This window comes from Pseudophryne corroboree, chromosome 3 (genome assembly GCF_028390025.1).
Source record: "Pseudophryne corroboree isolate aPseCor3 chromosome 3, aPseCor3.hap2, whole genome shotgun sequence".
Lineage (NCBI taxonomy): Eukaryota > Metazoa > Chordata > Amphibia > Anura > Myobatrachidae > Pseudophryne > Pseudophryne corroboree.
In genome coordinates this window covers 84972201-84998647 of record NC_086446.1, presented here as the reverse complement: position 1 = coordinate 84998647, position 26447 = coordinate 84972201, and the positions used below count along the sequence as shown (strand labels likewise).

Below are 26447 nucleotides of genomic sequence, written 5' to 3'. Positions count from 1 at the left end.
GTTCCCAGCATCCACTAGGACGTCAGAGAAAATAAGAATTTACTTACAGATAATTCTATTTCTCGTAGTCCGTAGTGGATGCTGGGCGCCCATCCCAAGTGCGGATTATCTGCAATACTTGTACATAGTTATTGTTAACAATTCGGGTTATTGTTGTTGTGAGCCATCTATCCAGAGGCTCCTCTGTTATCATGCTGTTAACTGGGTTCATATCACAAGTTGTACGGTGTGATTGGTGTGGCTGGTATGAGTCTTACCCGGGATTCAAAATCCTTCCTTATTGTGTACGCTCGTCCGGGCACAGTATCCTAACTGAGGCTTGGAGGAGGGTCGTAGGGGGAGGAGCCAGTGCACACCAGGTAGTCCTAAAGCTTTTCTTTTGTGCCCAGTCTCCTGCGGAGCCGCTATTCCCCATGGTCCTTACGGAGTTCCCAGCATCCACTACGGACTACGAGAAATAGAATTATCGGTAAGTAAATTCTTATTTTTACAGAATAAGAGTTAAATCGTTTATTTACATAATTTAGGGGTGAAGCAGTGAAAAGAGTGGAGAAGTTGCCCATGGCAACCAGTGTTGAGGTAACATTTCTAAAGTGCATTCTATAAAATTATAAGTTGCAGCTGATTGGTTGCCATGGGCAACTTCTCCACTGTTTTCACTGCTTCATGAATAGACCCCTTAATAATTTAAAAAAACTAACAATTACTGCTGGCTGGGAGAGGGCAGGGGGAGGTGGTGCTGCTGCAGTGCAGTCAGCAGCCCAGGTTGGCGGAATTTCCCATTGCAGCTGACCTATGGCAGTATCTGTAGCCGGAGTAGAAAAGTTAAGCTGCAGCTTTCCTGATCCCCGAGCTCAGGTTGCAAGAGGACCGAACCCCCTTCCGTACACGGTATTCGGACTCTAGGTCGACACAGGCAATATTTTCAACACGGGAAAAAAGTCGACATGAGTTTTTCAAATTTTTTTCTTAATTTTTTGAACTTTTTCATACTTTACAATCCACGTGGACTACAACTGGGAACGGTAACCTGTGCCGAGCGCAGCGTGGCACCTTGCCCAAAGCATGGCGAGCGAAGTGAGCCATGCAAGGGGACACGGTGCACTAATTAGGGTTCCCCGTCACTTTACGAAGAAAACAACACCAAAAAAACCATAAAAACCTCATGTCGTCCTTTCCATGTCGACCTGGTTCAAGTCGACCTAATGGCTGTGTCGACCCATTTCCGGTGTCGACTTAGACACTGTCACCCTGAGTCCCATACCCCTGTACACAGCTCAGCTGCAGAACACATAGGGAAGATGCTACAGCAACCTCAGGGGTCATCTGAGTGGGATGAGCCCAGCAGATCCTGAAAAATTGGCTGCCAGGAGGCTCTTCTGACACAGTCACCTCAGATGCGACCACATCAGGAAAAGCTTAGCCTGGTGTGGTCGCATAAGATACGACCACGCCAGATAAGTGGATAAACATGAATATCCTTAAAACCTGGACTGGGTGAATTTTGGACTGAGTTTGGGAACCACTGCCATAGACTTTTGAACTTCTTAGGTCCTACAAGATAGGACCTAAATTACCCCGTTGCCTCCTTGAGCACTGTTCCTCATATCTTCATAGACTCTTGTATAACATTTGGGTGATCCATTTCTATAAACTACTATACATGCTACAAAGTTACTACATTTCAATTCACTCAATGGATATTATATGGCAAAATGGATAAGAAGAATAATAACAAAAACACAAAACTATAACAGTAATACAAACAGCAGCAGCTCAAAGATTTGTGTAATGGTTACAATTTTTTTTGTAAAAGTGCTTGTCAGGAAAAATACTATGGGCCCGTTTCAGACCTGATCACTGCTGTGCATTTTCACAGAGCTGCCGATTATCGAACTACTGCGTATGTGTATGCACCGCAATGCACATGGCCAAACAGCGACAGGATGGTGCGAAAATTTCTATCGCTTGACTGTTCGTAAGGTGATTGACAGGAAGGGGTGGTAAATTGCCATTTTCAGGGAGTGTCTGGAAAAACGCAGGCGTTCCCAAACGTTTTCAGGGCGGGTGTGTGACGTCAGCTCCGGCCCCGATCAGCCTGATTCCTTCGCACTGGAGGAGTGAGTATTGAGCTATGCACAGACTGCACACACTGCTCAGAATGGGAAAAACATTCGATGGTGAGTGTGATGCGAACGGTTTAACAGCTGTCCGCTGACTGAGGGGAATTTTCGCAGTTTACACATGCAATCGCACACTTGCACGGGGCAAATTTTCACTCCACCTGGGCGGTGACTGTCTGATCGCAGGACAGTGTAATTTGCAGCACAGCAATCAGGTGTGAATTAGGCCCTATGTAAGATGTGTTCTCTAGAGAAAATACAAAGTTTACAAATTTACAAAGTTTCACCTGTGTGACTTCTCTGATGTAAAACAAGAGCTGATCTATATGTAAAACATTTCCCACACTCTGAACATGGAAATGGTTTCACCCCTGTGTGACTTCTCTCATGTCTAACTAGATTTGATTTCTTTGTAAAACATTTCCCACACTCTGAGCATAAAAATGGCTTCTCCCCTGTGTGACAACTCTGATGTGTAACAAGGTGGGATTTCTTCATAAAAGATTTCCCACAGTTTGCACACGGAAACTTCTCACCTGTATGAAGTTGCTGATGTGAAACAAGAGTACATTTATGTGTAAAACATTTTCCACACTCAGCACACGGAAATGGCTTCTCCCTTGTGTTAAGCATCTCATGTGTAAGAATTGCTTTATCTGTAAAATGATTCCCAGACCCTGAGTGACTTCTCTCATGTCTAACAAGATTTGATTTCTGTGTAAAACATCTCCCACACTTTGAGCATGAAAATGGTTTCTCCCCTGTGTGACATCTCTGATGCATAACAAAATGTGATTTACATGGAAAACATTTCCCACACTCAGAACATGAAAATGACTTCACACTGGCCTTAACTGGCTGATGGGTAATAAGTTTTGTTTCCTGTGTAAAACATTGGCCATCTACAGAACAGGGAGCAATTGCGGCTACTCTCAAAGCTGTACTATGTGTAGCAATATCTGATTTATCAGGAGGACATTGCTCATGGTTTGAGGGATCAGATGACATATCGGCACTGAGCGGTACTGGATGTGTAATTGGGGTAAAGGGGTTTTCTCCTGGATCATCCTGTGTGATGTTCTCTTCTATTTTAAAGTCTGGAGATAAAATGAGATATTCTTCCGACATATTCCTGCTGTTACCTCCATCTGCCAGGAATAGAATAAATATATGTAAATGTGAATAGATCCCAATAACAAATTGACTTTATCCGATAGAGATTATGGTGTTACAAGGTAGAAGTTAGAGGTCAGTAATACCGCTTTCAGACCACATTTACAGAGCCGCACCCAGGATTTGTACACGTGTCCTTCCCGGGTGCTACTCATCGAGACGCCTTCAAGACTGGTGGCCCAAAGAGGCAATATGCCGGGTTGGTCACGTCACTGCCGACGTGTCCGGAGGTGGTACTGGAGAGGACAGGTGCTGGGTCGCATTGACCCACCCTGCCCGTGCACACCGCACCGCAAGCCAGGTTGAACAAGTGTCCAACCCTGCTCGCTACCAGAGTTAAAAAACTGGGTTTGCTCGACCCCTTTCAGACTGTGCCCGATCGCATGTGTTATCCCGACTCCGGCAGCCCCTTACTGCGGATTATGCTTTGGGTGCCTCGCATAATCTCTGATAAATGCCAGCATCAGTAAAAGGGATGCCGGCATCCCTGCTAATAGGATAGCCCCCTGTGAACCTATTGGCAGCGGTAAAGTACTGCTGCTGATAGGATATCGCCCTAAACTTATTTAGGAATCATTAAAAGCACATGAAAAAAACAATACAGCCATCTCTCCAGGCTTGCAAAGGGAATTGCAATATCCATGAGAAACAGAATATTGTTTTGTGTATACTTGCCAAAATCACTACATGGGTTGGTCGGTCGGTCGATTCAATGTTAAAGTGTACCCCACATTACATGTTATACATTTCTAGCTTACATGTGTGTATTTTCTAGGACTGAGTGAGGCTTGTAGGTTCAGAGCAGCAGATGCTGGGTCTATAAATGTCCTGGTAAATAGATTAAAGTAATTAAAGAACACATAAGATCATAGGTGTGGTAAAAAAAAAAAAAAAGTTCTTGGTACTCCTTAAATCCATTTCTCTGAATCCATCTGGGGGACACTGGTAACCCAGGGGTGTAGAGGGCACAATGCTGGAGTAGACCGTTCCATAAACTAAACACTGTTTACTGTTGTCTTCTCACCATCTACACCCATCCATCATCTCCAATGCATTAGAAAACACTACAGTGCTATTCATCTTTCTTAAAGTCGCTGAGCTATCCACAGAGAGCAATACCATAAATAGGAGAAAGTGAGAGACTCTCACCACATCCCAAATAGGAAAAATATCCTAGGTAATATGGAAACAACCTGTGCTGGACAAAGGCCCAAACTGCAGGACAGCACTTTCCTCCATGATCAATTGGAAATGGTGACCTTAAAGCTACAGTAGGCCAGGCGGGTATGGGTCATTGGATAGACACAACTTAGGTCGACAGTCATTAGGTCGACCATGGAAGGTTGACATGCATTAGGTCGACAGGGATAAGAGGTTGAAATGGTCATTAGGTCGACATGTACTAGGTCAACAGGTCAAAAGGTCGACAAGGTTTTTTTTTTTGAGTGTTTTGGCGTCGTTTTCTTCGTAAAGTGACAGGGAACCCCAATAAGTGCACTGTGTCCCCTCGCTTGGCTTCGCTCAGCACAGGTTACCATTCCAATCATAGTCCACGTGCATCGTTAAGAATGAAAAAAATCCAAAAAATGATTTAAAACAAACAAACCTAATGTCGACCTTTTGACCTGTCAACCTAGTACATGTCGACCTAATGAGCATGTCGACCTATTGACCATGTCGAATTCAGTGGTCGACCTAATGACTGTCGACCTAAGCTGTGTCGACCTATCGACCGTATCCTGGCCAGGCAATATAGACATCTGCTGGGCAGAAGCAAAAGCCAGAAATGGAGACCTCTTTAATGTGAAGAACTTATCCTTAAAAGAGTCAGGTGACAGGAATGGTGGTATCTGCCATGATGCCTAAGTCCAAGGGTAGGACCCCCAGAACAACCAGAAAAACACCAAACAGATAGAAACCCCAGTGAATGAGAAGTCTGAACATGAGGAATGCTAGACAATGAAGTGGAGAGAGGGTGGGACAATGCCTAGACAATCTTGCAAGAAAGACAAAAGACGTGTCCAATAAAAAACAAGTGTGTACCTGTTATTTTCACACTAACCTAGTTGGTTTTCCACAGTCATTTGAAAATATATTAAAAACAATAGGAATTTAATACCTACCGGTAATTCCTTTTCTCCTAGTCCATAGTGGATACTGGGGTCTTGTACTTTAGTACCATGAGGTATAGATTGGGTCCACTGGAGCCTGGCACTTTAAAAACCTTTAGTGTGTGTGTGTGTGTGCTGGCTCCTCCCCTCTATGCCCCTCCTACCGGACTCAGTCTAGGAAAACCGTGCCCGAGGAGACAGACATAACATGAGAGAAGAACAATACAACAGCGGTGAGGCAACAAGCCAACACACAACCATAAACGAAAAGGAGGGGGGTAACCAGAACAGAGGGCAGCTACACCAACTAACCCGGATAGCACAGCTATCCCAACAACATAATGGGACTGCACCCTCAGTCCAACCAAATACTTACACAGGTAAGCAGGAACGAAGCACTGAGACGGGCACCCAGTATCCACTACGGACTAGGAGAAAAGGAATTACCGGTAGGTATTAAATTACTATTTTCTCTTACGTCCTAGTGGATACTGGGGTCTTGTACTTTAGTACCATGGGGAAGTCCCAAAGCTCCCAAATGGGTGGGAGAGTGCTGAGACCCCTGTAAAACCGCCTGACCAAACTGAAAGTCATCCTTGGCCAAGGTATCAAACCTATAGAATTTAACAAACGTGTTCGAACTAGACCAAATTGCAGCATGGCACAACTGTGGGGCCGATACACCCCGGGCAGCCGCCCACGAAGACCCCACCGACGTTGTCGAGAGAGCCTGAACAGACATCGGTAAGGGCAGAGCCGCCAAAGTATAGGCCTGTTGAATGGTCAACCGGAGCCAACAAACAATAGATTGCTTGGAAGCAGTCCGACCAATCTTGGAGGCATCATAAAGGACAAACAGCGAGCCAGATTTTTGATGATGGACCGTCCTTTTGACATAAATCTTCAGAGCCCTGACCACATCCAAGGACTCAGGACCAATGGAAGTGTCAGACAACACTGGAACCACAAAAGGTTGATTCACATGAAAGGCTGACACCACTTTTGGCAAGAACGGAGGACGGGTTCTAAGTTCCGCTCTGTCTTCATGAAATATCAAATAAGGGCTCTTACAGGAAAAGGCACCCAATTCAGAGACACGTCTTGCAGACGCCAATGCTAAAAGCATCACCGTTTTCCAGGTAAGAAATTTTAACTCCACCCTATGTAAGGGTTCAAACCAGTCCGATTGAAGATTGGACAGAACCACATTGAGATCCCACAGAGCCGTGGGAGGCACGAAGGGCGGTTGCATATGAAGCACGCCTTTTAGGAAAGTTTGTACTTCCGACAACATGGCAAGTTGTTTCTGGAAGAAAATAGAGAGCGCCGAAATATGGACTTTGATGGAGCCTAAACGTAGGCCCATATCCACTCCCACTTGCAGGAAAAGTAGAAAACGACCGGTTCTAAATTCCACGGGAGACACCTTTCTACTTTCACACCAGGAAACAAACATACTTTTTCTAGATACGATGATAATGTTTTGACGTCACCATCTTCCTGGCTTGGATCATGGCTGAAATAACCCGGAAGGAAAGACCTTTTCTTGCTAGAATCTCCCTCTCAACATCCAAGCCATCAAATGTAGCCACTGTAAGTCTGGATAAACGAACGGACCTTGTTGAAGATCTTCTCGGAGCGGCAGAGACCAGGGATCCTCCAGAGACATGGTTAGGAGGTATGAGTACCACGCCCGACGACGCCAATCCGGGGCAATTAGAATTGCCCGAACACTTTCCCTTATTAGTCTTTTCAGAACCCTTGGGATTAGTGGTAGAGGAGGGAACAGGTATACAAACTTGAACATCCACGACGTTGTCAGCGCATCCACTGCAACAGCCTGCGGATCCCTCATTCTGAAACAGGAACTGCATAGCTTCTTGTTGAGACGAGAAGCCATCAGATCTATCTGCGGACAGCCCCACTTGTTTATTAACTGTTGAAACACCCGGGTATGTAGGCCCCATTCCCCCGGATGGAGGTCATGCCTGCCGAGGAAGTCTGCTTCCCAGTTCCAGGAATGAATATGGCTGCGTTGGCCTCCGCCCAGAGGAGGATTTTTGACACCTTTTGCATCGCTGCTCTGCTTCTTGTACCCCCTTGTCGATTTATGTACGCCACCGCCGTGGCGTTGTCCGACTGAACCTGGATCGCATGATCCTTCAGGAGATGAGAAGCCTGCAGAAGAGCATTGTAAATTGCCTTAAGTTCCAGGATGTTTATCGGCAGAGCAGATCCCTGTCTCGACCACATCCCCTGAAACTGGGCCCCTTGGGTCACAGCCCCCCAACCCCGGAGGCTGGCATCCGTTGTTAGTAGAATCCACGAGTGGATGTTGAAACTCCTGCCCTCTACCAGGTGAGGAACCTGTAGCCACCATAAAAGAGAAATCTGGGCTTTCGGAGATAAGGTCACTTCCTGATGCATGTGAAGGCGAGACCCTGACCATGAAAATCTGCTGTATTGGATTGCCTCGTAAGCAGCTACCATCTTGCCCAGTAATCGGATGCAAAGATGTATGGACACCTTGCGAGGACGGAGCGGACCATAGCCTGGATAGTCAAGGCCTTGGTCCACTGGGAGAAACACCTTTTGAGACACAGTATCCAGTATCATTCCCAGGAACTGAAGACGTTGGGTCGGTTCCAGGTAAGACTTCCGAAAATTTAGAATCCACCCATGATCCATAAGTAGGCGAGTCATCAGATCGATGCTGTGCAGCAGACGCTCCCTGGACACGGCCTTTATTAGGAGATCGTCCAAGTAGGGGACTATGTTCATTCCCATCAAGCGCAGTTGCAGCATCATCTCCACCATGACCTTGGGGAAGACCCTCGGAGCTGTGGACAATCCAAAGGGTAAGGCCTGAAACTGGAAATGGTCGTCCAATATGGCGAACCTGAGGTAAGCCTGATGAGGGGGCTACATGGGGATGTGCAGGTAAGCATCCTTGACATCCAGAGACACCAGGAACTCCCCCTCCTCCAGAGTGGACACCACCACCCACAGGGATTCCATCTTGAATTTGAACACCCACAGATATGGGTTTAGAAACTTCAGGTTCAAGATGGGGCGAACCGAACCGTCCGGTTTGGGAATGACGAAAAGACTGGAGTAAAAACCCCTGTTGTGTAACGGAGCAGGTACAGGGACCACCACCTCTGTCTGCAAAAGTTTTTGAATAGCCTCTTGCAAGGTAACCTTTGCTGCTGGTAAAGTTGGTAAGCCCGACTTGAAAAACCGGTGAGGAGGGAGTGTTTGAACTTCAAGCCGGTATCCTTGGGAAATGGGGTCCCTCACCCAAGGATCCTGGCAGGACTCTGCCCACATGTGGGTGAAGTGCTGAAGGCGAGCACCTACCTGAAAATAGCCTTGCTGCTGGGGCCAACCGTCACGCGGAAGGTTTAGCGGATCCGGTGGTCTGGTCCAGGGAGACAGCAGGTGCCGGTTTATGGGACTTACCACGAGAACCTCTGGAAGTGGTGGAGACCCCTCGACCCCTGCCTCTGAACCTTGCCACACGAAAGGACTGCAAGGAGGGACCGGTGTAAGAACGTCTAGCAGGTGGTACAGCCGACGGCAAATAGGTAGACTTACCAGCTGTTGCTTGGGAGAACCATTTATTTAATTTATCTCCAAACAAGGCATCACCTGTAAAGGGAAGATTTTCTACACCCTTTTTGAAGTCGGCGTCAGCCTATCACTGACGTAACCACAGAGCTCTGCGTGCCGAAACAGCCATAGCAGTAGTGCGGCCATTTATCTTACACTAAACCGGCAATAACAGTATCAGTCCACTTGACAACCGCCCTGGAAATCCACCCACAAACTATAGTGAGACGTTGTGCAGCGCCTGCTGCTGTATAAATTGCCTTGAGCGTGGTCTCAATTTTACGGTCAGCCGGCTCTTTCAGGGATATAGCCCCCGGTACTGGCAGTACCAATTTCTTATATAGTCTTGGTACAGACGTATCGACTGACGGGGGTTTTTCCCACACCTTCCTCTTCTCAGCTGGGAGGGGAAAGGTAGTTAAAAACCTCTGAGGAATTTTACATTTCTTATCAGGGTTCAACCAAGCCTCCCTGGCCAGGGAGTTTAATTCCTTAGACACCGGGAAAGTTGCTGAGCACTTGGGTCTAACATTAAAGTATAACTCCTCATTTGGTTCTGCCTCCTGATCCGGAATGTGGAGGACATCTCTTACAGCAAAAATTAGAGCCTCCACCCCAGAGGACAGCAAGCTGTCTTCATCCATTTCATCATCATCCACATCCACATCAGGCTGATCAGAGTCAGAATCAGACTGGAGCACTTGTGGCAGTGATTGTTTATGTGAATCCCCTAGAGGTGGCTGAGAAACCTTCTTGACATCTGTTGCTTTAGCCACGCAATCAATAGAATGCTTTAACACCTGTCTCTCTCTTTTAGCTGCAGCTAATTCTGAATTGACATTCTGAATCATGCTTTGAAAGCTATCAAGCCAGTCAGGTGCCTGTGAGCTGGGTCCCTGTGGTGATAAGGAACATTGCTCACACATGAGTGACCCCGCTGAAGACGGGGTTGAATTACAAGCAGTACACATTACCATGTCCACAGACATCCTGCACAACTGTAAAACAGCGCTGCCCACTAACCAAACACCTCCACACAGACCCCAGAGAGCCCGTAGAGTGAAACTGAGGAGCGGACACCAGCACACAGAACACAGCAGTATAATATGTGTAACTAAATGTAAGACCTGACAATAGTGCAGTGGCGCTGCCACTGATGTGCTCCCCCCTTTACTATGACCCCCTGGTACCAGTACAGAGCCTGTAGCAGCGTGGGTCTCCAGAGGAGCAGCGTGCATGCAGCCTGATCCGCAGCAGCAGGAAATGGCGCCTTCCCGCCTCAGGTCCCACTCTGGGAACCCCCGCACCCTGTAATGGCGTGGTCCCTGATCCAAATGTTTATATTGGCTATGTTACAAACATCATGTATGCAGACAGTACACACAAAGCCTTTGCTGAGACAGTGAGCACCGAGGGCTTAGCTAATTTGTCGCTGCGGGCACCACAGCTCTGGGCCCGTGACTGCCGCGTGACTTGCCGCCAAACTGCACCGGGGACCTGCTAACCGGGACCCCGGTGTAACACTCACTGTACCTTGTACTTCGGCATCTGTTAGAGGGTGGCGGCTAGCTGCTGGTATGGGCACACATACTAACGATGTGTGATCAGCACCTCAGTAGCTCACTGTCCTGTCAGCTGGGATTACGAACCATTAACCCTCAGGAGGTTGGTTCGGTCCCCCCTCTAAGTCCCATGAAGCAGGTAGCCTGGTTGCCAACCAGAGCTACCTAAAAATAATAAACTAAAATAAAAACGAAGAAATATCTCTGGAGCTCCAGAGAAGTGCACCCGGCTCCTTGGGCACATTTTTCTAAACTGAGTCTGGTAGGAGGGTCATAGAGGGGAGGAGCCAGCACTAAAAGGTTTAAAGTGCCAGGCTCCAGTGGACCCAATCTATACCCCATGGTACTGAAGTACAAGACCCCAGTATCCACTAGGATGTAAGAGAAAAACCCTTTCCCTGACCACGGTCTAAATTACAGACTCAAAGGACCCAGAGACTTGAAAATCATGGCCCAAAATGCTATAGCAATAAAAAGTTTGAGTTAAGATATAGCTGCTGATTGGGACAAAGACGGTCTTGCTCATTCAGTGCCATCAGAAACTCATACTTTTTTAGGCCTTCCTGTATACACGAGGAAGATAGGAAATCGGAGGAAGAATAGTTGGTATTGCCACAGAACTTCCATGGCATCCACCAGGAATGCCTGCAGATCCCTGTTCCTGCGCCATACAGAACTAAATAGTTGTTCAAAGAGAGGTCATTCTGGAAACCTGTTCACAATCTGGATGACCTCGGTGAGGGAGACTAGTGTTGGGAAGAATGGCATGCCAGTCCATAAATCAACATAGAAGAACTGGGTTTCTCCTGATACCCCTAAGTGCTCCACATTAACTGGGTTTCTCCTGAATACCCCTGATGTGATGTCGACCAACAGGTAAACAAAAGGATCTTCCCAATAGGAGGGAAAGAGCTCATACAGTGTGGAGAACCTTTCTGAACACACAAATGTGTGTAAGCAATTACACTGTATCTAAGGCCCAAAGACCTGCTTTTGTCTCTGACCAGTAAAACAGCACACCATTCTATCCACCAGCATCCTGCTGTGGAAAACCTGATGGCAAGATATCAGAGCTGTCATTTGAGTCAAGAGCCACCTACAGACAACAAGAACCATATGAAGGAAGATTAGAGGACTCTCCAAGAAAAATGATCAGCGCTACAGCAAAGATGACAGAATGGTGTGACTCCTCGTGAAATGAATGAGCATGGTAAAAAAAAAAAGTCTGGTAGAGGCCCCAGAGGTCCATGTCTGTATGGCTCTCCTACTTGATCCAAAGACCAATCCTCAAATGTCAGAAAAAAAAGAGGAGTAAACTCACCCCCTTAGAACAGTCAGTACAGCCACGTCAGCTGTGCTATGATCAACTAGTGAGTGTGTCCGAGAGCTGCTTCACCATCCAAATCACATCTCCCCACGTAATTAGTGTGAGCTCTGGGTCACAGTCACACAATTTGTACATCAGGCACCTGGTTACAATCTGACAAGTAATTTAGCCTGGTATCTGGACCAACTGCACGACGGACAGTTAGAAGATCAGTCCTGCTTCACAACATTCTGCTCTTGAAGGAGGAATCTGCGTACCTCCAATTTTCATATAAGTTGTATTGAGGGGAAGGGGGAGAGTTGGAACATCAGACACCCAAAGTGAAAATTGTTTGCCACCCCTGCTTTATGGTATACCTCCCTAGGTGTGAGTAACAGAGGCCTTGTGCGGAGCAAGCAATAAGTGTTGTTTGCGTTAGAGTACTCAGGGTAATGATTCCGTGCTCTATGGTATAATAATTGGATTTTTGTACTCGCTGTAAAATCAGTTCCTTGGAAGCCAGTACAAGTATCCAATTTCCTCAATCATCCAGTCCAGGGAACACTGTATGATTTGGCTGTGGAACTTTACAAAGCAAGCCAATTGGGGGGGAAGAGGTAGCTGTGCATTCCTTCATGAAACCAATAGAATTTCATGAAGGTATGTACAGTTGACCAGGTAGCCGCTCTTCAAAACTGTTCCATCAAAACACCATGGCAAACTGCCAAGGAAGCTCCTACTGCACGAGTGGAATGAGCTAGGAGCGAAGTAGGAACAAGCTTATCCAAGAAGAGGTAAGCCTGATGGATGGTAGAGGTAATCTGCAAAGCAATGGAATTTTTAGACGCCAGCCAACCTCGCTTTGGAGCATCTATGAGTACCAAGAAAGAGTTTGTATATCTAATGGAAGACGTACGACCAATGTAAATTCTTAAACCCCAGACTATGTTCAAGAAAGCTAAATGTGAAGCCTTCGAGGCAGAGGAAGCCCCTGATAGGCCGGGAGAACAATATACTGATTTAAGTGGAACCTAGAAATAATCTTTAACAAAAAAGAAGGCTTGATCCTAAAAACCATCCTATCAGAATGAAAGATGATGAAGCAGGCTTACAAGACATGGTAGCCAATACCAAAACCCCTCTAGCGGAAGCAAATGCTAGAAGAAATAACCTTTAGGGTAAGATATCACAATTCAATGGTCTCCTGAGACTCAAAGGGAACCTTTTCAAGGGTGTCTAATACAAGATTTAGGGGTCTATTTACTAAGTCTTGGATGGAGATAAAGTGGAAGGAGTTAAAATACCAACCAATCTGCCCCTAACTGTCATTTTTCAAACACAGCCTGTGACATGGCAGGTAGGAGCTGATTGGCTGACATTTTATCTCTGTCCAAGGCTTAGTAAATAGACCCCTTAAATCCCAAGGAGGAATAACTGTCAAAGCCAGATGATAACAGGAACCTTGATGGATTAAGTCTTGTTGCAGTGGAATAAGATAAGGAGCTTCAGTCAGTAAACCCTGAACGAGAGCATACAATTGCCATCTGGAGCAGTTTGGTGCCACAAGAATGATTGGAAGACCCTTCCACTGAATCTCCCAAAGTACTCTGGCCAGCATTGATAATGGTGGAAGGACCAGGGCGTCATCATGGCATCTACGAGGAATGCCTGAGGGTACTTTGAACAAGCCCTGTACAAGGGAGCTTTTTGTTCAACTGGGAGGCCATGAGGTCAATATATGGCATCCCCTATCGTTTTATAAACAGCTGAAACACCTCCTGTTGGAGTGCCCATTCTCTCCACATAGGAACATGCAGATAAGTGTCCTTTATATCCGTAAATAAAAATAACTCTCTGGAATTCTAAAGGGAATGAACTGCTGTGAAAAGGGCCATCTGAGCATGGGACCGTTCAAATCTAGGATGTACCCCATAGACAAAAAGCCTCAGGTAGATATTCAATTACCCCGACTTATTGTCGGGTGTAATGTTTCGCCACCGGGGGCTATCTAACTAACCCCGATAAGCCGGCAGGCGCTGCGGCTTATCAGGGAAAATCCCCGATAACAGCCACGTTTTCATCCGAAAACTGAGTTATTTCACCCGTTAACACACAGGTTTCACTGAACCTGTGTATTTACAGGTGTAAAAGCACGTTTTACCAGCCGAGCTAATCAAATAGCCCGACCATAGCACCCGAAGAAACATCAGGGTTTTTACTCCCGATGTCTCTTCGGGGCTTATTGAATATCCCCTTCAGTCTCAGAGGTATGGAGCTGTCTGAAGCCGGACATCCCACAATTTGAGTAAATGAGCACCTACTAACGGAGGCTGGAACTGGGACCCCTGAACGTCATGTGGTCTGCTCCTCTGCCAGCTTGGGAGCAGGACGTAGAGAGGCTGTGGAACCATGGGTCCGAAAGGCACCCTTGTGGGACAAACTGGACAATCCCCTGAAGGGCTGGGATCTGCCCCTGCCAGAAAACCAAAAGAATAAAAATGAGGAGTCTTTGATTTGGGGAGGGGGGGGGGGGGGGGGGACGACAGGAAAATAGGGGCTCTTTTACCCAGTGGCCTGAGTTATAATTTTAGTGAGTTCAGGTCCGAAGAGAAATCCCCCACAAAAGAAACTACCTGCAGAATATGTATTGATTATGGATCAGCTTCCCAATATCTGAGCTAAATAGATCTTCCTGATGGAGACAACTAAGGCATGAATGTGGGATAATAAAGAGACTGCAAACAAAGAAGCAACACCCACATAATCAGATGTTCTGACCAATCTCTGTCCACTTGGAAACCTGCTGCGAGTTGCTTAGTCGAAGTCTCAAATTACCTTGTTGACGCAAGCGTTGGCGGATATGGGTTGAAGAGGCACCCGCAAAGGCAAACAAAGGATTAATTAGGGCCTCACTCCCCCTGTATGTCTGTTCATTCAAAGTTACAGACTGCTCTATAGGAATAACAGTGGCCTTGGCCAACTTCACTACTGGAACAGCCGCTCATGGTGAGACCTCCCAAGGAGTAGTGTCATCCTCTGCACACTGGGTATGACTACCGGAAACGCCTATGTAACTAAAACTTTTTATCACGCTTAAGCCAGGCCTCCTGCAAAGTATCAGAAAAGTTTGAAAAGGCTGGGAACATAAAATTGCTTCTTCTCCCTTAAATAAAGAACTAGACTGAGAAAACTCAGAATTTTGAATACTAAGACCGCACTAAAAAAGTCCTGGACACAAATATTGGTGGGTGCGTCTTCCTCCCAGCTGGAAGCATCCTCAAAATAAATTGTTCCTAGAAAAATATACCATTATGGTAAGAATTTACCGTTGATAACGGAATTTCTCCTATGTCCACAGGTATCCACAGGATAACATTGGGATATGCCAGAGCGACAGCGGAAATGGCATCAAACAGTCACAAGCTTTCTGGCCTCCCAGGATGCATCTGGCTCATCCATATAATCCCGCCCACGGACTCAGTCAAATCAGTTGTTTTCACAGCAATTAGGCAGGAGTATCATGTAGAACCCTATTCAGGCGATAAGAACACACATGCACACCCTTCCATACAAGATGGAAGAGGGTTAGTGATTGTAAAGATCCTCAAATCAGGTGCGTCAGGGTGGGATCCCTGTGGATACCTGTGGACATAGGAGAAATTCCGTTATCAACGGTAAGTTCTTACCATAACGGTATATTTCTCCGGCTGGGTCCACAGGTTATCCACAGGATAACATTGGGATTCCCAAAGCCATTATTAGTGGTGGGGACTCTCCTGATTAACCAGGAGAACCTTTCGCCCGAATTACGCATCATGAGAGGCAAAAGTATCCAAGGCATAATGTCTAATGAATGTGTTAATGGAAGACCATGGGGATGCCTTACAAATCTGTTCTGCTGAAGCACCACGCTGTGCTGCCCATGAAGGACCTACCCTACGTGTAGAGTGTGCAGAGACATTAGCCGGAACAAGGAGATCAGCACGAGAATATGCTTCTGAAATTGTCATTCGAAGCCATCTTGCTAGCGTCTGTTTAGTAGCAGGCCATCCTCTTTTGTGAAATCCATAGAGAATAAAGAGAGAATCTGTCTTTCTGATGGCACTAGTACGATCCACGTAAATTCTTAATGTACGGACTACGTCCAGCGACGCTTCTCCCGCAGAAAGTCCTGATACCTGAAAAGTCGGGACTACAATTTCTTCGTTCAGGTGAAACTTTGAGACCACCTTCGGAAGATAACCAGATCTAGTTCGGGGAACTGCTTTATCTGGATAAAAGATCAGAAAAGGAGACTTACACGACAGTGCTCCTAAATATGACACTTTTCTAGCGGACGCCATCGTCAGTAGAAAGAGAACTTTAGCCGTCAACCATTTAAGATCTGCTCTCTTAAGTGGTTCAAACGGAGCCCCCTGATGGATATTAAGAACCAGATTTAAATCCCAGGGTACTGCAGGAGGAACAAACGGTGGTTGAATGTGCAACATTCCCTGAAAAATAGTACGCACATCCTGTAGGTTAGCAATCTTTCTCTGAAACCATACAGTTAATGCTGATACTTGAACTCTCAAGGAAGCCACCTTTAAACCCTTATCCATTCCTGCTTGGAGGAAATCCAAAATCCTGGATACTTTAAAAGATCTTGGATTCATACCTCCTTCGTTACACCAATGAATATAGGCCTGCCATATTCGATGATAAATACGAGCTGAAGAAGGCTTTCTTGCTCTAAGCATGGTTTGAATTACCTGTTGTGAAAAACCTCTTGATTTTAGGATAGAGGTTTCAACAGGCACACCGTCAAAGACAGCCGTTCCAGATGGCTGTGATAACAAGGCCCCTGCATTAGTAGATCTGGATGTTGAGGAAGCAGAATTGGAGCTTCCACGGACATCCTTAGTAGATCTATGTACCAATGCCTTCTGGGCCAAGCTGGAGCTATTAGAATTATGGCTCCCTTTGCTTGCTTTATTTTCCTCACCACCCTGGGTAACACGGAGACTGGAGGAAACAGATATGCCAGATGAAATTCCCATTTCACTGACAATGCGTCTACAAGGATCGCCCCGGGATCCTTTGTTCTCGACCCATATGCCGGAACTTTGTTGTTCCAACGAGACGCCATGAGATTTATCTTTGGCAGACCCTATGTTTACCAGAGTTTGAAATACTTCCGGGTGTAATGCCCACTCGGTCTCCTGAATGGTGTGTCGACTGAGAAAGTCCGCTTCCCAATTAAGCACTCCTGGCACACACACTGTGGACACTGCTGGAAGATGGAGTTCTGCCCATCTTAGTATGTGAGTTACTTCCTCCATCAGTCTTCTGCTGTGAGTTCCTCCCTGATGGTTGAGGTACGCTACTGCTGTTGCATTGTCTGAACTGGTCTTCCTTGCAGAATGTCCTTTGCCTGAACCACAACTATATATATATATATATATATATATATCTATATATCTATATATCTATATATCTATCCCTTATTTCCAACAGATTTATTGGCAGGCAACTTTCTCTTGTGGTCCATTTTCCCTGGAACTAAACATTTTTGAACACTGCCCCCCCAGCCCTGAAGACTGGCATCCGTTGTCGGTACTTGCCAATCTGCTATCCAAAAGGGTCTCCCCTTGTCTAGATGGTCCGTCTGTAGCCACCAGGCTAGTGACCTTTTTACGCTTACTGGAAGCTTTATAATCTGTCTTTTTATTGTCTGATATTTTCCATCCCATCTGGTTAAAATGAGGTGCTGTAAGGGTCTGGAGTGGAATTGTGCATATTCCACCATGTTGAATGTTGACACCATCAGACCCATCACTCGCATTGCTGCATGGACTGATACTGTCTGACTGTGCAACAATTCCTGCGTCATTACCTGCACCTTGGATATCTTTTTTCCCGGTAAAATAATCCTCTGTAGACTTGAATCCAATATGGCCCCCAAGTGAACCATCCATTGTGATGGACTCAGAGACGACTTTTCCCAATTTATGAGCCATCCGTGTCTTTGTAGACAAGCTATTGTCTGTTGGAGATGGCCCAAGAGTAATTCCTGGGATTGAGCCTGGATTAAAAGATCGTCGAGGTATGGAAAAATTCTTATCCCCTGCCTGCGGAGATAAATTGCCATAACCACCATAATCTTGGTAAATACCCTGGGGGCTGTCGCTAGCCCAAAGGGCAAAGCCTGGAACTGAAAATGCTGCTGGAGGATAGCAAACCTGAGGTAACGCTGATGAGACCGTGCTATGGGCACATGCAGGTAAGCATCCTGTACATCCAGTGATTCCATGTAATCTCCTGGTTCCATGGCCAAAACTATGGAGCGAAATGTCTCCATGTGAAACGTTGGAACCCAAAGGTATTCGTTTAACCTCTTGAGATTGAGAATTGGTCGGAATGATCCATTTGGCTTCTGAATCAGAAATAGGTTGGAGTAAAAACCCCATCCCCTTTGTGTCAGGGGTACCGGGATAATTACCCCAGACTGAAGAAATTTTTGAACTGCTTCTTGCAGAGCTCTGGCCTTCGACTCTATACGAGACGGACTGGTGCAAAAAAACCTTTGTGGAGGCTGCTTCTTGAAAGGGAAACCATACTCGAGAGATACTACCTTCTGCACCCAAGCATCTGTCGTTGACTGCTGCCATATGTGTGCAAAATGAAGGAGTCGGCCCCTAACCCTGGAATCCTCTAGGCGGAGGCCCGCACCCTCAAACCGATGGCTTCTGCTCCGATTTGGAAGCTGGCAGTATATTGGCCCACTGCTTCCTACCCCTAGCTGATTTATTGTACTGGGGTTGGTTAGAATCCACCTTTCCCTTTGATCTACCTTGCCATCGAAATGGCCGAAATTTCGACCCCCTCGGTTTAGGGTCATAAGTAGCCGGAAACTTTACCTTTTTGGATTCAGCTTCCGATTCCAGAATATCTGTCAATTGCTTTCCGAACAGAAAATTGCCAGGGAAAGGCAATGCTTCAAAAGCTTTCTTGGATTCTGCATCCGCTTTCCAAGTACGTAGCCAAATTGTTCTACGAGCGGCTACCGTTAAGACTGATGCTTTAGAAGCAATCGTACCCATATCAATTGCTGCTTCTTCCAAATATTGCGCAGCCTGTTTTAGATAGCTTATATGAGACTCCTGTTCCCTGGTAGGTGTGAAGAGGCCATTTTCTAGATCCTCCACCCATTCTACCATTGCTCTCGCCATCCAGGCTGAAGCCATAGCTGGCCTTACAACAGCCCCTGAGAGAGAAAAAATATTTTTCAAGAAACCATCTACTCTTCTATCTGTAACATCATTCAGTGAGGTAGACGACAAGGGTAAAATAGATTTACGAGACATGTGCATCTACTTTAGGAGGAACTTCTCTCTTTGAACAGTCCGCAGCTGGAAAAGGATAGTAAGAATCCCCTTTTTTTGGAATCTTATACTTCTTATTGGGTGTAGCCCAAGGTCCTTCCATAATTTCTGTCAGAACTTCTGACTCTGGAAACTCCATCCTAACTGTTTTTGGACATTTAAACACAGGTGCTTTAGATTTTGACACTGCTTTGGCTGGTTCCTCCAGACATAGAATAGCCTTCATGGCATCAATGAGCTCAGCTATATCCTCTGAGCTGAAACCCTCCAACTGATCATCATATGGGGTATTTGAATACACTGTATCCTCATCTGTTGTGTCATCTTGTGTAGTTTGTAACATGGAAGTATCTACCCTGGTATCAATAGCCTGGCTACTTGTAGAAGCTGTTGGCATCAAACCATACGGAGGGAGCTGCATGTATGGGTTAACAGTGTAACCTATTCCCGAGGGTGGAACTGCGGGTGTTAATCTGTCTGCTATTGTGGACAAGGTTATAATGCAGAGACGAATTCCTGTGTCCAATGAACAATAAGAATGTAGGGACCATTGTACTGTACTGTGTGTAAGTGTATATAAAGACAAGCCGATCTGGGCCAGCTCTCTACTCTTTTCAACGGTTCTCATCACTGATAATCGGGAGCTGGATATCCAGAAAGGCGCTTGCGATTGTTCCCCTTGTGCGTAAGTTCTCTGCAACCATATTTATCTCCTATTTTGTTGTAAGCCATTCTCTCTCTCCTTCCCCCTTAAATGTAATTGTGTCTTTGTTGTATTTTAACGTGTAGTAACTCGGTTAGGTATTTTTATGTTAGTTCGGTAGTGTATAACTTGTATTGTGTATTCTTTTGCAATTGAACTTTCATTCATTCCCTTAAAAGGTGTTAGACCCTTAGACCGGTATTTGAGTGTTTATTATATTGCTAAAGGGTTCTCAGAGCGTAAGAATCGCTCATACAGCTTTCTAACTAACAAGGTTACACTGTGTTGCATTTACACCTTATCACTGCACAAAGGTTTACAATATAAGTACATTGTTTAGGATATTGTTACAAAGTTTTAACTCTGTGAGCGTCAGCGCCGCTCGTGATCTCCTCGTGGTCTCGAGCCTACGCTACACTGATAGCGTATCATTACGTTAGTCGGCAGCCTATAGCGTGCTTGCCTTTACGCATTAAGCCGTGAGCGAACGTGCCGCTCGTGCGTCTCGTCCACGGCTAAGCGTCCGCTACGCTGAGTACGTACCCTTACGGTACCACTTACTCTAATAGCGTAGAGTCTTTTAACCTTTTAGCGTGTTTTATATAGGATATATAATAGGCTTTCACAATTGGGGACTCGCCCGCTCTTCACATATATGCACTAGGTAATTTCAGCAGACATTATCGGTCAGCAAAAGGCGGGAGGTAATATTCCTCGTAGTGCTGACCAGATAAGCGTCTGCTTCGCGTAGTAAGGAGTGCTGAAGGAATCCGGAACCAAAAGGTAGGAACAGTACGTTATTGTCTTTTAAAACCTGTTTAGTTTCTGTTTTGCGAACGTACGCATAAGCACACACACCTGTATTCCTTGTTTAGGATTATTTGTCCGTACCTCATTCTCCTGATTGCCACACACTAGTGATAACGTGTTGAGACATTTGTTGTTATTAATAGTTAAAGGATAAATATTTAAGGGAATAATTGTAAAAGGCACGCACACAATCTCGCCTAGAATACAAGGGAAATTTGAGTGGTGTTCAGTGAAGTATTACTGTTAAAGATCATTCACATTGATAAACGTGTAGTGTGTTACTGTGGACGTACTTGGTTTGCGTACACGTGTCCTTACAAGGGCAGGGCGTACGCAAGGCAAGGGTCGACGCACGGAGCGTATATTACGCAACGGGGCGTACTGATACGCCCACAAAATAATACAAACCGCACGATAGTATCGTTTTAATAGGCGATAAGGAAGTAACGCGAAAATAACGCAAATCTATCTCAAATCCAAAAGTTTAAAGTTAAAAGAAAAAAAAAAGACTTCCTCTGTTGTAATTCTTCTGGGTTAGACTATTACTGAATGAAAGGAATTCTGTACAGAAATAAGAGTGTTCGAATGTACGAGTGTGTATATATAAGATTTCTCTTTTATTACGGAAGTGGGAACCATAGGCCAGTAGAAAGAGGTACACCAGCGAGAGTGATAGCGTGGGGTGGCTTGGGAGGCGTCCCTTGTTAATAACGACATATTTATGAGCAGTAGAGTCTGCTGTACATAACAGACCAGGAGGTCAAGGACCAGGAGGTTCAGGTACAGCAGACTAAGAGTAGAGAGCACAACCGAAGAGGGTTGGTGCCAGACCCATATAGGCCAAAGAAGCTCATTGCTGAAGGAATTCGCAGCCGAAATTTTCGATTCCACTGATCGTTCCGCACATAAGATTAGTTGCTTGTGTGCAGATACGATTGTACCGCATGTGATTGTGTGCATTAGCAAGTCTTGAATTCAGAAGAACGCTACTTGCACATTGTTAACGTGATTTGTGTAATTTTTTTATTTTAAGGGAAGTAGCCTGATCACTCAGGGACATTCCAGCGACTGATACTTGCTGGGGAGGGTAAGACACTCCCACACGCCCGAGCAAGTAGACGTACTTAGGTGCCCTAGGTTGGGTACGGAACCTCTGGGAACTTTGGTCGCCGTATTGGCCAGCGTGGGCGGAGTTAAGTGGGCGGACCTCGTTGCAAAACCCCCACCGCAGCTTTACCCCGAGCATCTTGGTTTTTGTAAGGGTTGCCGAAGACCCTGATTTGAAGTCAGAGGTAGTGAAAGCAGCACCTGCAGAGATGGGGGCCAGTTGTTCAGGTAAGGGGCGATCAACCCAGGTTCAGGTTGATTTGGTAAACCGACCAATCGGGTCGGCAAGGTATATCATGTGTGAGAAATATGGTCATCACACAGAAATGTTGTGCAATGAATGGGAAAGGATGACTGTGCATGACGGGGAAAAGTTTCCCCGGGTAGGTAGTTTTAACCCAGAAGTGTTACAGAATTTAAGGAGAAGAGTTTGCCTGATTAAATCTTCAAAAAGGCGTATTAAACATTATGATTATTTAACATTGTGGCAACAGGAAGGTGAAATACAAAGGGGGTTGGCGCAAGCCACTGGATCTAACCCTATCAGGAAACTGATAGCCACTGCACCCCCACCACCGTACATACCTGGAGAGAAATTGGTTGCAGAGAATGGCACTCAGGGTTATGTTAAATGTGTAGAAGTTAAGGATAATGTAACCAAAGTAAGTAATGCTAACACTAATCCGTGCAAGTTGTACCCTGTTTTGAACTTTCCCCAGGATTGTGACCAAGAGGATGAGCCCACAACAATATCAGCACTCTCCCTAGCAGCCACCATATCAGAAACAGCAGTGGGCACGACCCAACCCGTAAGATTAGTATCAAAGGCCCCTAGCGGAGGGACAGGTGAGGTCGTATCGACTGGTAAGTACGGCACCATACACTATGCTGAAACCATTTCACCACATGTTGTAGAATCTACTCAGAATGATGTTATTGGACTTAATCCCGTTAGGGTAATAGCAGTACCAAATGGGAAAACCGAAGCTTCAGGAGCAACTCCTGTCAGAAACATCGCCATGCACTGTCCCTTTTCCCGAGCAGAATTAAGATCAATGATGTCTGAATTCCCTGATCCTAGGAAAGACTTAGTTGCATGTCAAAAGTATATTAGGGAGCTAGGAAATTCTGCAGAGCCAAATAACAAAGATTGGAGGACAGTTTTGAGGGCATGTTTACCCCCCAGTGTTGATCCGTTAAAGCATGGGTCTTCAACCTGCGGCCCTCCAGCTGCTGCGGAACTACACATCCCAGCATGCCCTGCCTCAGTTTTAGCATACCTTAATAGCAAAACTGTGGCAGGGCATGATAGGATGTGTAGTTTCACAGCAGCTGGAGGGCCACAGGTTGAAGACCCATGCGTTAAAGTTTATTGCTGATTGCAAGTTAGATGAGGAAGTACCACTAACAGACGAGTATAATCAGGATAATGTAAAAAGAATCAACTTACAGTTAGGGGTATATTTTCCTGCAGTAGTAAAGTGGAATAAAATCTTTACAATAAAACAAAAAGAAGGTGAATCCACACCAGAGTATTTTCACCGGGCTCTGCAGGATATGGCTAGGTACACTGGTATAGATGACATTAAAACTAATGTACACCACAGGGAAGTAGCTGTTTCAGTATTAATGGACGGTCTAAAGGAGGTTTTAAGGAATAGAATACAAACCACTAGGCCTGATTGGAGAGGTATGTCGGTGGATGCATTGGGAGAGGCTGCTGCAGGGCATGATCGGAATATCATCAGACACAGGGAGTCGCAGAGTGATAAGTTAATGGCTGTAAGCATACAGGCCCTCACTACCCGGCCACCTCAGCCCAGAACTGTGACCCCTGTGGGTAAGTCAAGAGGTATAAAATGTTATAGTTGTCACAGAGAGGGACACATGTCACGTGATTGTAAAGCAAGACAAATACAAAATTCATATCAATCCCCTAGACAACGACCTGATACGAGACATTGGGATCAAGGACCGAAAGGGCGGAGCTATGAGCCACATGCAGGGGAAACAAAAAGGTATCCCCCAAGAAGAGACTGGCAAATCTCTGATAGTTCCCATCTACCCCCACCACAAGTAATTGCTGCCAGCGCGATTCAGGGAGGTCACCATACCCAATAGGGGTGTGGCCACACCTGTAATCTGCAGCCAGGGAAATTGATTGCAAGTCTTGGAAGTGAACCCGAGATCACAATTGATGTAGCTGGTAAATCATTAAATTTCCTTGTAGATACGGGGGCGGCCAAATCAGTGATAAATTCGACAGTGGGCATGAGAACCACTAGTAAGACAATTCCAGCCATGGGAGTAACGGGAGTAGTACAGCACTACCCTGTTAGCAAACCAGCAGAGATTACAATAGGGCCCTTGCATACCAAGCATTCCTTTTTGCTGGCTGCATCGGCACCGACTAATCTCCTGGGAAGAGATTTATTGTGTAAAATGGGGTGCGTCATTTATTGTACTCCTGAAGGTGTATTCTTAGACATACCTGAGAAACACGCCCAGGAAGTACAAGATATGCTAGACTCCCCATCAAAATTAATGTCACATACCCTTATGATAAATAGGAGTCCATCCCAGGTAGAAGAAATGACATCCCAAATACCAGAGTCACTTTGGACTAAAGATGGACAAGACACTGGATTAATGGCAAACGTAGCTCCAGTAGTTGTGCAAGTAAAAGATGGTAGAATAGCTCCAAAAATCCCACAATACCCTCTGAAGCCAGAGGTGGAGTTAGGAGTATACCCCGTAATAGAGCGCTTGCTACAACAGGGCATTCTGGTGAGAACATCCAGCACTGCCAATAGTCCCATCTTCCCTGTGAAAAAGAGTGGGGGGAGAGGTTACAGGCTAGTGCAGGATCTAAGGGGGATTAACAAAATAGTTGAGAGTCAGTTCCCCGTAGTGCCAAATCCAGCTGTCATCCTTATGCAAATCCCTCCCACTGCGAAATTTTTCACTGTTATTGACCTCTGCTCCGCCTTCTTCTCGGTACCTCTGCACCCTGACAGCCAATATTTGTTTGCATTCACATACAGAGGAGTCCAATACACATGGACTCGATTACCACAAGGTTTCATAGACAGTCCAAGTATATTTTCACAGGCTTTGCATGATTGTTTACAGTCTTTCTAACCAGGGAGTGGATCAGTATTGATCCTGTATGTGGATGATTTACTACTATGTTCAGATTCACTGGAAGCGTCCCTGAAAGATACGAAACAGCTCCTGTTTCATCTTTCAGACACAGGACACAAGGTTTCCAAAGACAAGTTGCAATTATGCCAGACTAAAGTAAAATATCTGGGACACTGTCTGACACAAGGACTGAGACACCTGACCGCTGATAGAATTCAAGCAATTCGAGACATGACTCTGCCACAAACCCAGCAACAGATCAGAACGTTTCTAGGAATGTGTGGGTATTGCCGTAACTGGATCCCAGGTTTTTCCATTCTAGCATTACCTTTGCAGGAGATAGTCTCATCAAACAAACCTGATCGGATTTCGCATACAGACGAATCCGAGATGGCATTTGAGAGACTTAAACAGTGCCTAACGCAGGCACCAGCATTAGGTATGCCAGACTATGGGAAACCCTTTGAGCTGTACGGAACAGAAAGTGCTGGTTGCGCGGCAGGCGTCCTAACCCAAAAGCACGGTGATGCCAGCAGGCCGGTAGCATACTACAGCGCTCAGCTAGATACGGTAGCGCGATCCCTCCCCACATGCTTGCGAAGTGTCGCTGCGATAGCATTGCTAGTAACGAAAAGCGAAGATGTAGTGCTAGGACACAACCTCACAATCCATACACCTCATGCGGTGTCAGCCTTACTAAATTCTGCTCAAACCAGACATGTCTCATCCGCACGGTTTACAAGGTGGGAATTAGCACTAATGGCCCCTGTAAACATCACCATAAAGAGATGCAGTGCACTAAATCCAGCAACGTATCTCCCAGGTGTGCCTGGACAGGCACAAAGGGTGGGGGATGAGAGTGATGGTGAAGGAGGATTTGGTACAGACACTGACTCACATGATTGTATGGAATATTTGACCCAAAATTTCACGGCAAGGCCTGACATCAGTGACAACCCACTGGAAGATGTAGATCTTACTTTCTACACTGACGGTAGTTGTCACAGACAGACGGACTCGGGAGACTTGTGTACTGGATACGCAGTCGTAGATGACCAAGGCACCATAGAAGCAGAACCGCTAGGCCCACCTCACTCAGCCCAGGTTGCTGAACTGGTTGCCCTAACCAGAGCATGTGAATTGGCTAAGGGCAAAACAGCCAATATCTATACCGACTCTAGATACGCCTTCGGGGTAGTCCATGATTTCAGAGCCCTATGGCGCCTCAGAAATTTCATGACGGCAGCTGGTACACCGGTAGCGCATGCAGCTCACATCAAAAGGCTTCTAACAGCGATACAGGAACCTGACAGAGTGGCTGTTATCAAGTGTAAAGCACAGACATATAGCCAAGACCCGGTATCACTTGGTAACAGCCGAGCAGACAAAGCTGCTAAGTTAGCAGCTGGTACCCCCAGACAGACAGACACCA

The 26447-nt window shown here is 45.9% G+C and overlaps 2 protein-coding genes across 2 annotated transcripts in view; one reads left to right on the top strand and one right to left on the bottom strand.

The window, feature by feature from the left end:
• The window catches only part of LOC135057187 (uncharacterized), an 826406-nt gene that overhangs the window by 208655 nt on the left and 591304 nt on the right, over positions 1–26447 (top strand).
• LOC135057061 (oocyte zinc finger protein XlCOF7.1-like) overlaps positions 423–26447 on the bottom strand; it is a 56451-nt gene continuing 30426 nt past the window's right edge. The window contains exon 7 of the mRNA XM_063962953.1: positions 423–3271. Coding sequence (XP_063819023.1) covers positions 2397–3271 — 875 coding nt within the window. The 3' untranslated portion in view covers positions 423–2396. The remainder of the gene's footprint in view (positions 3272–26447) is intronic.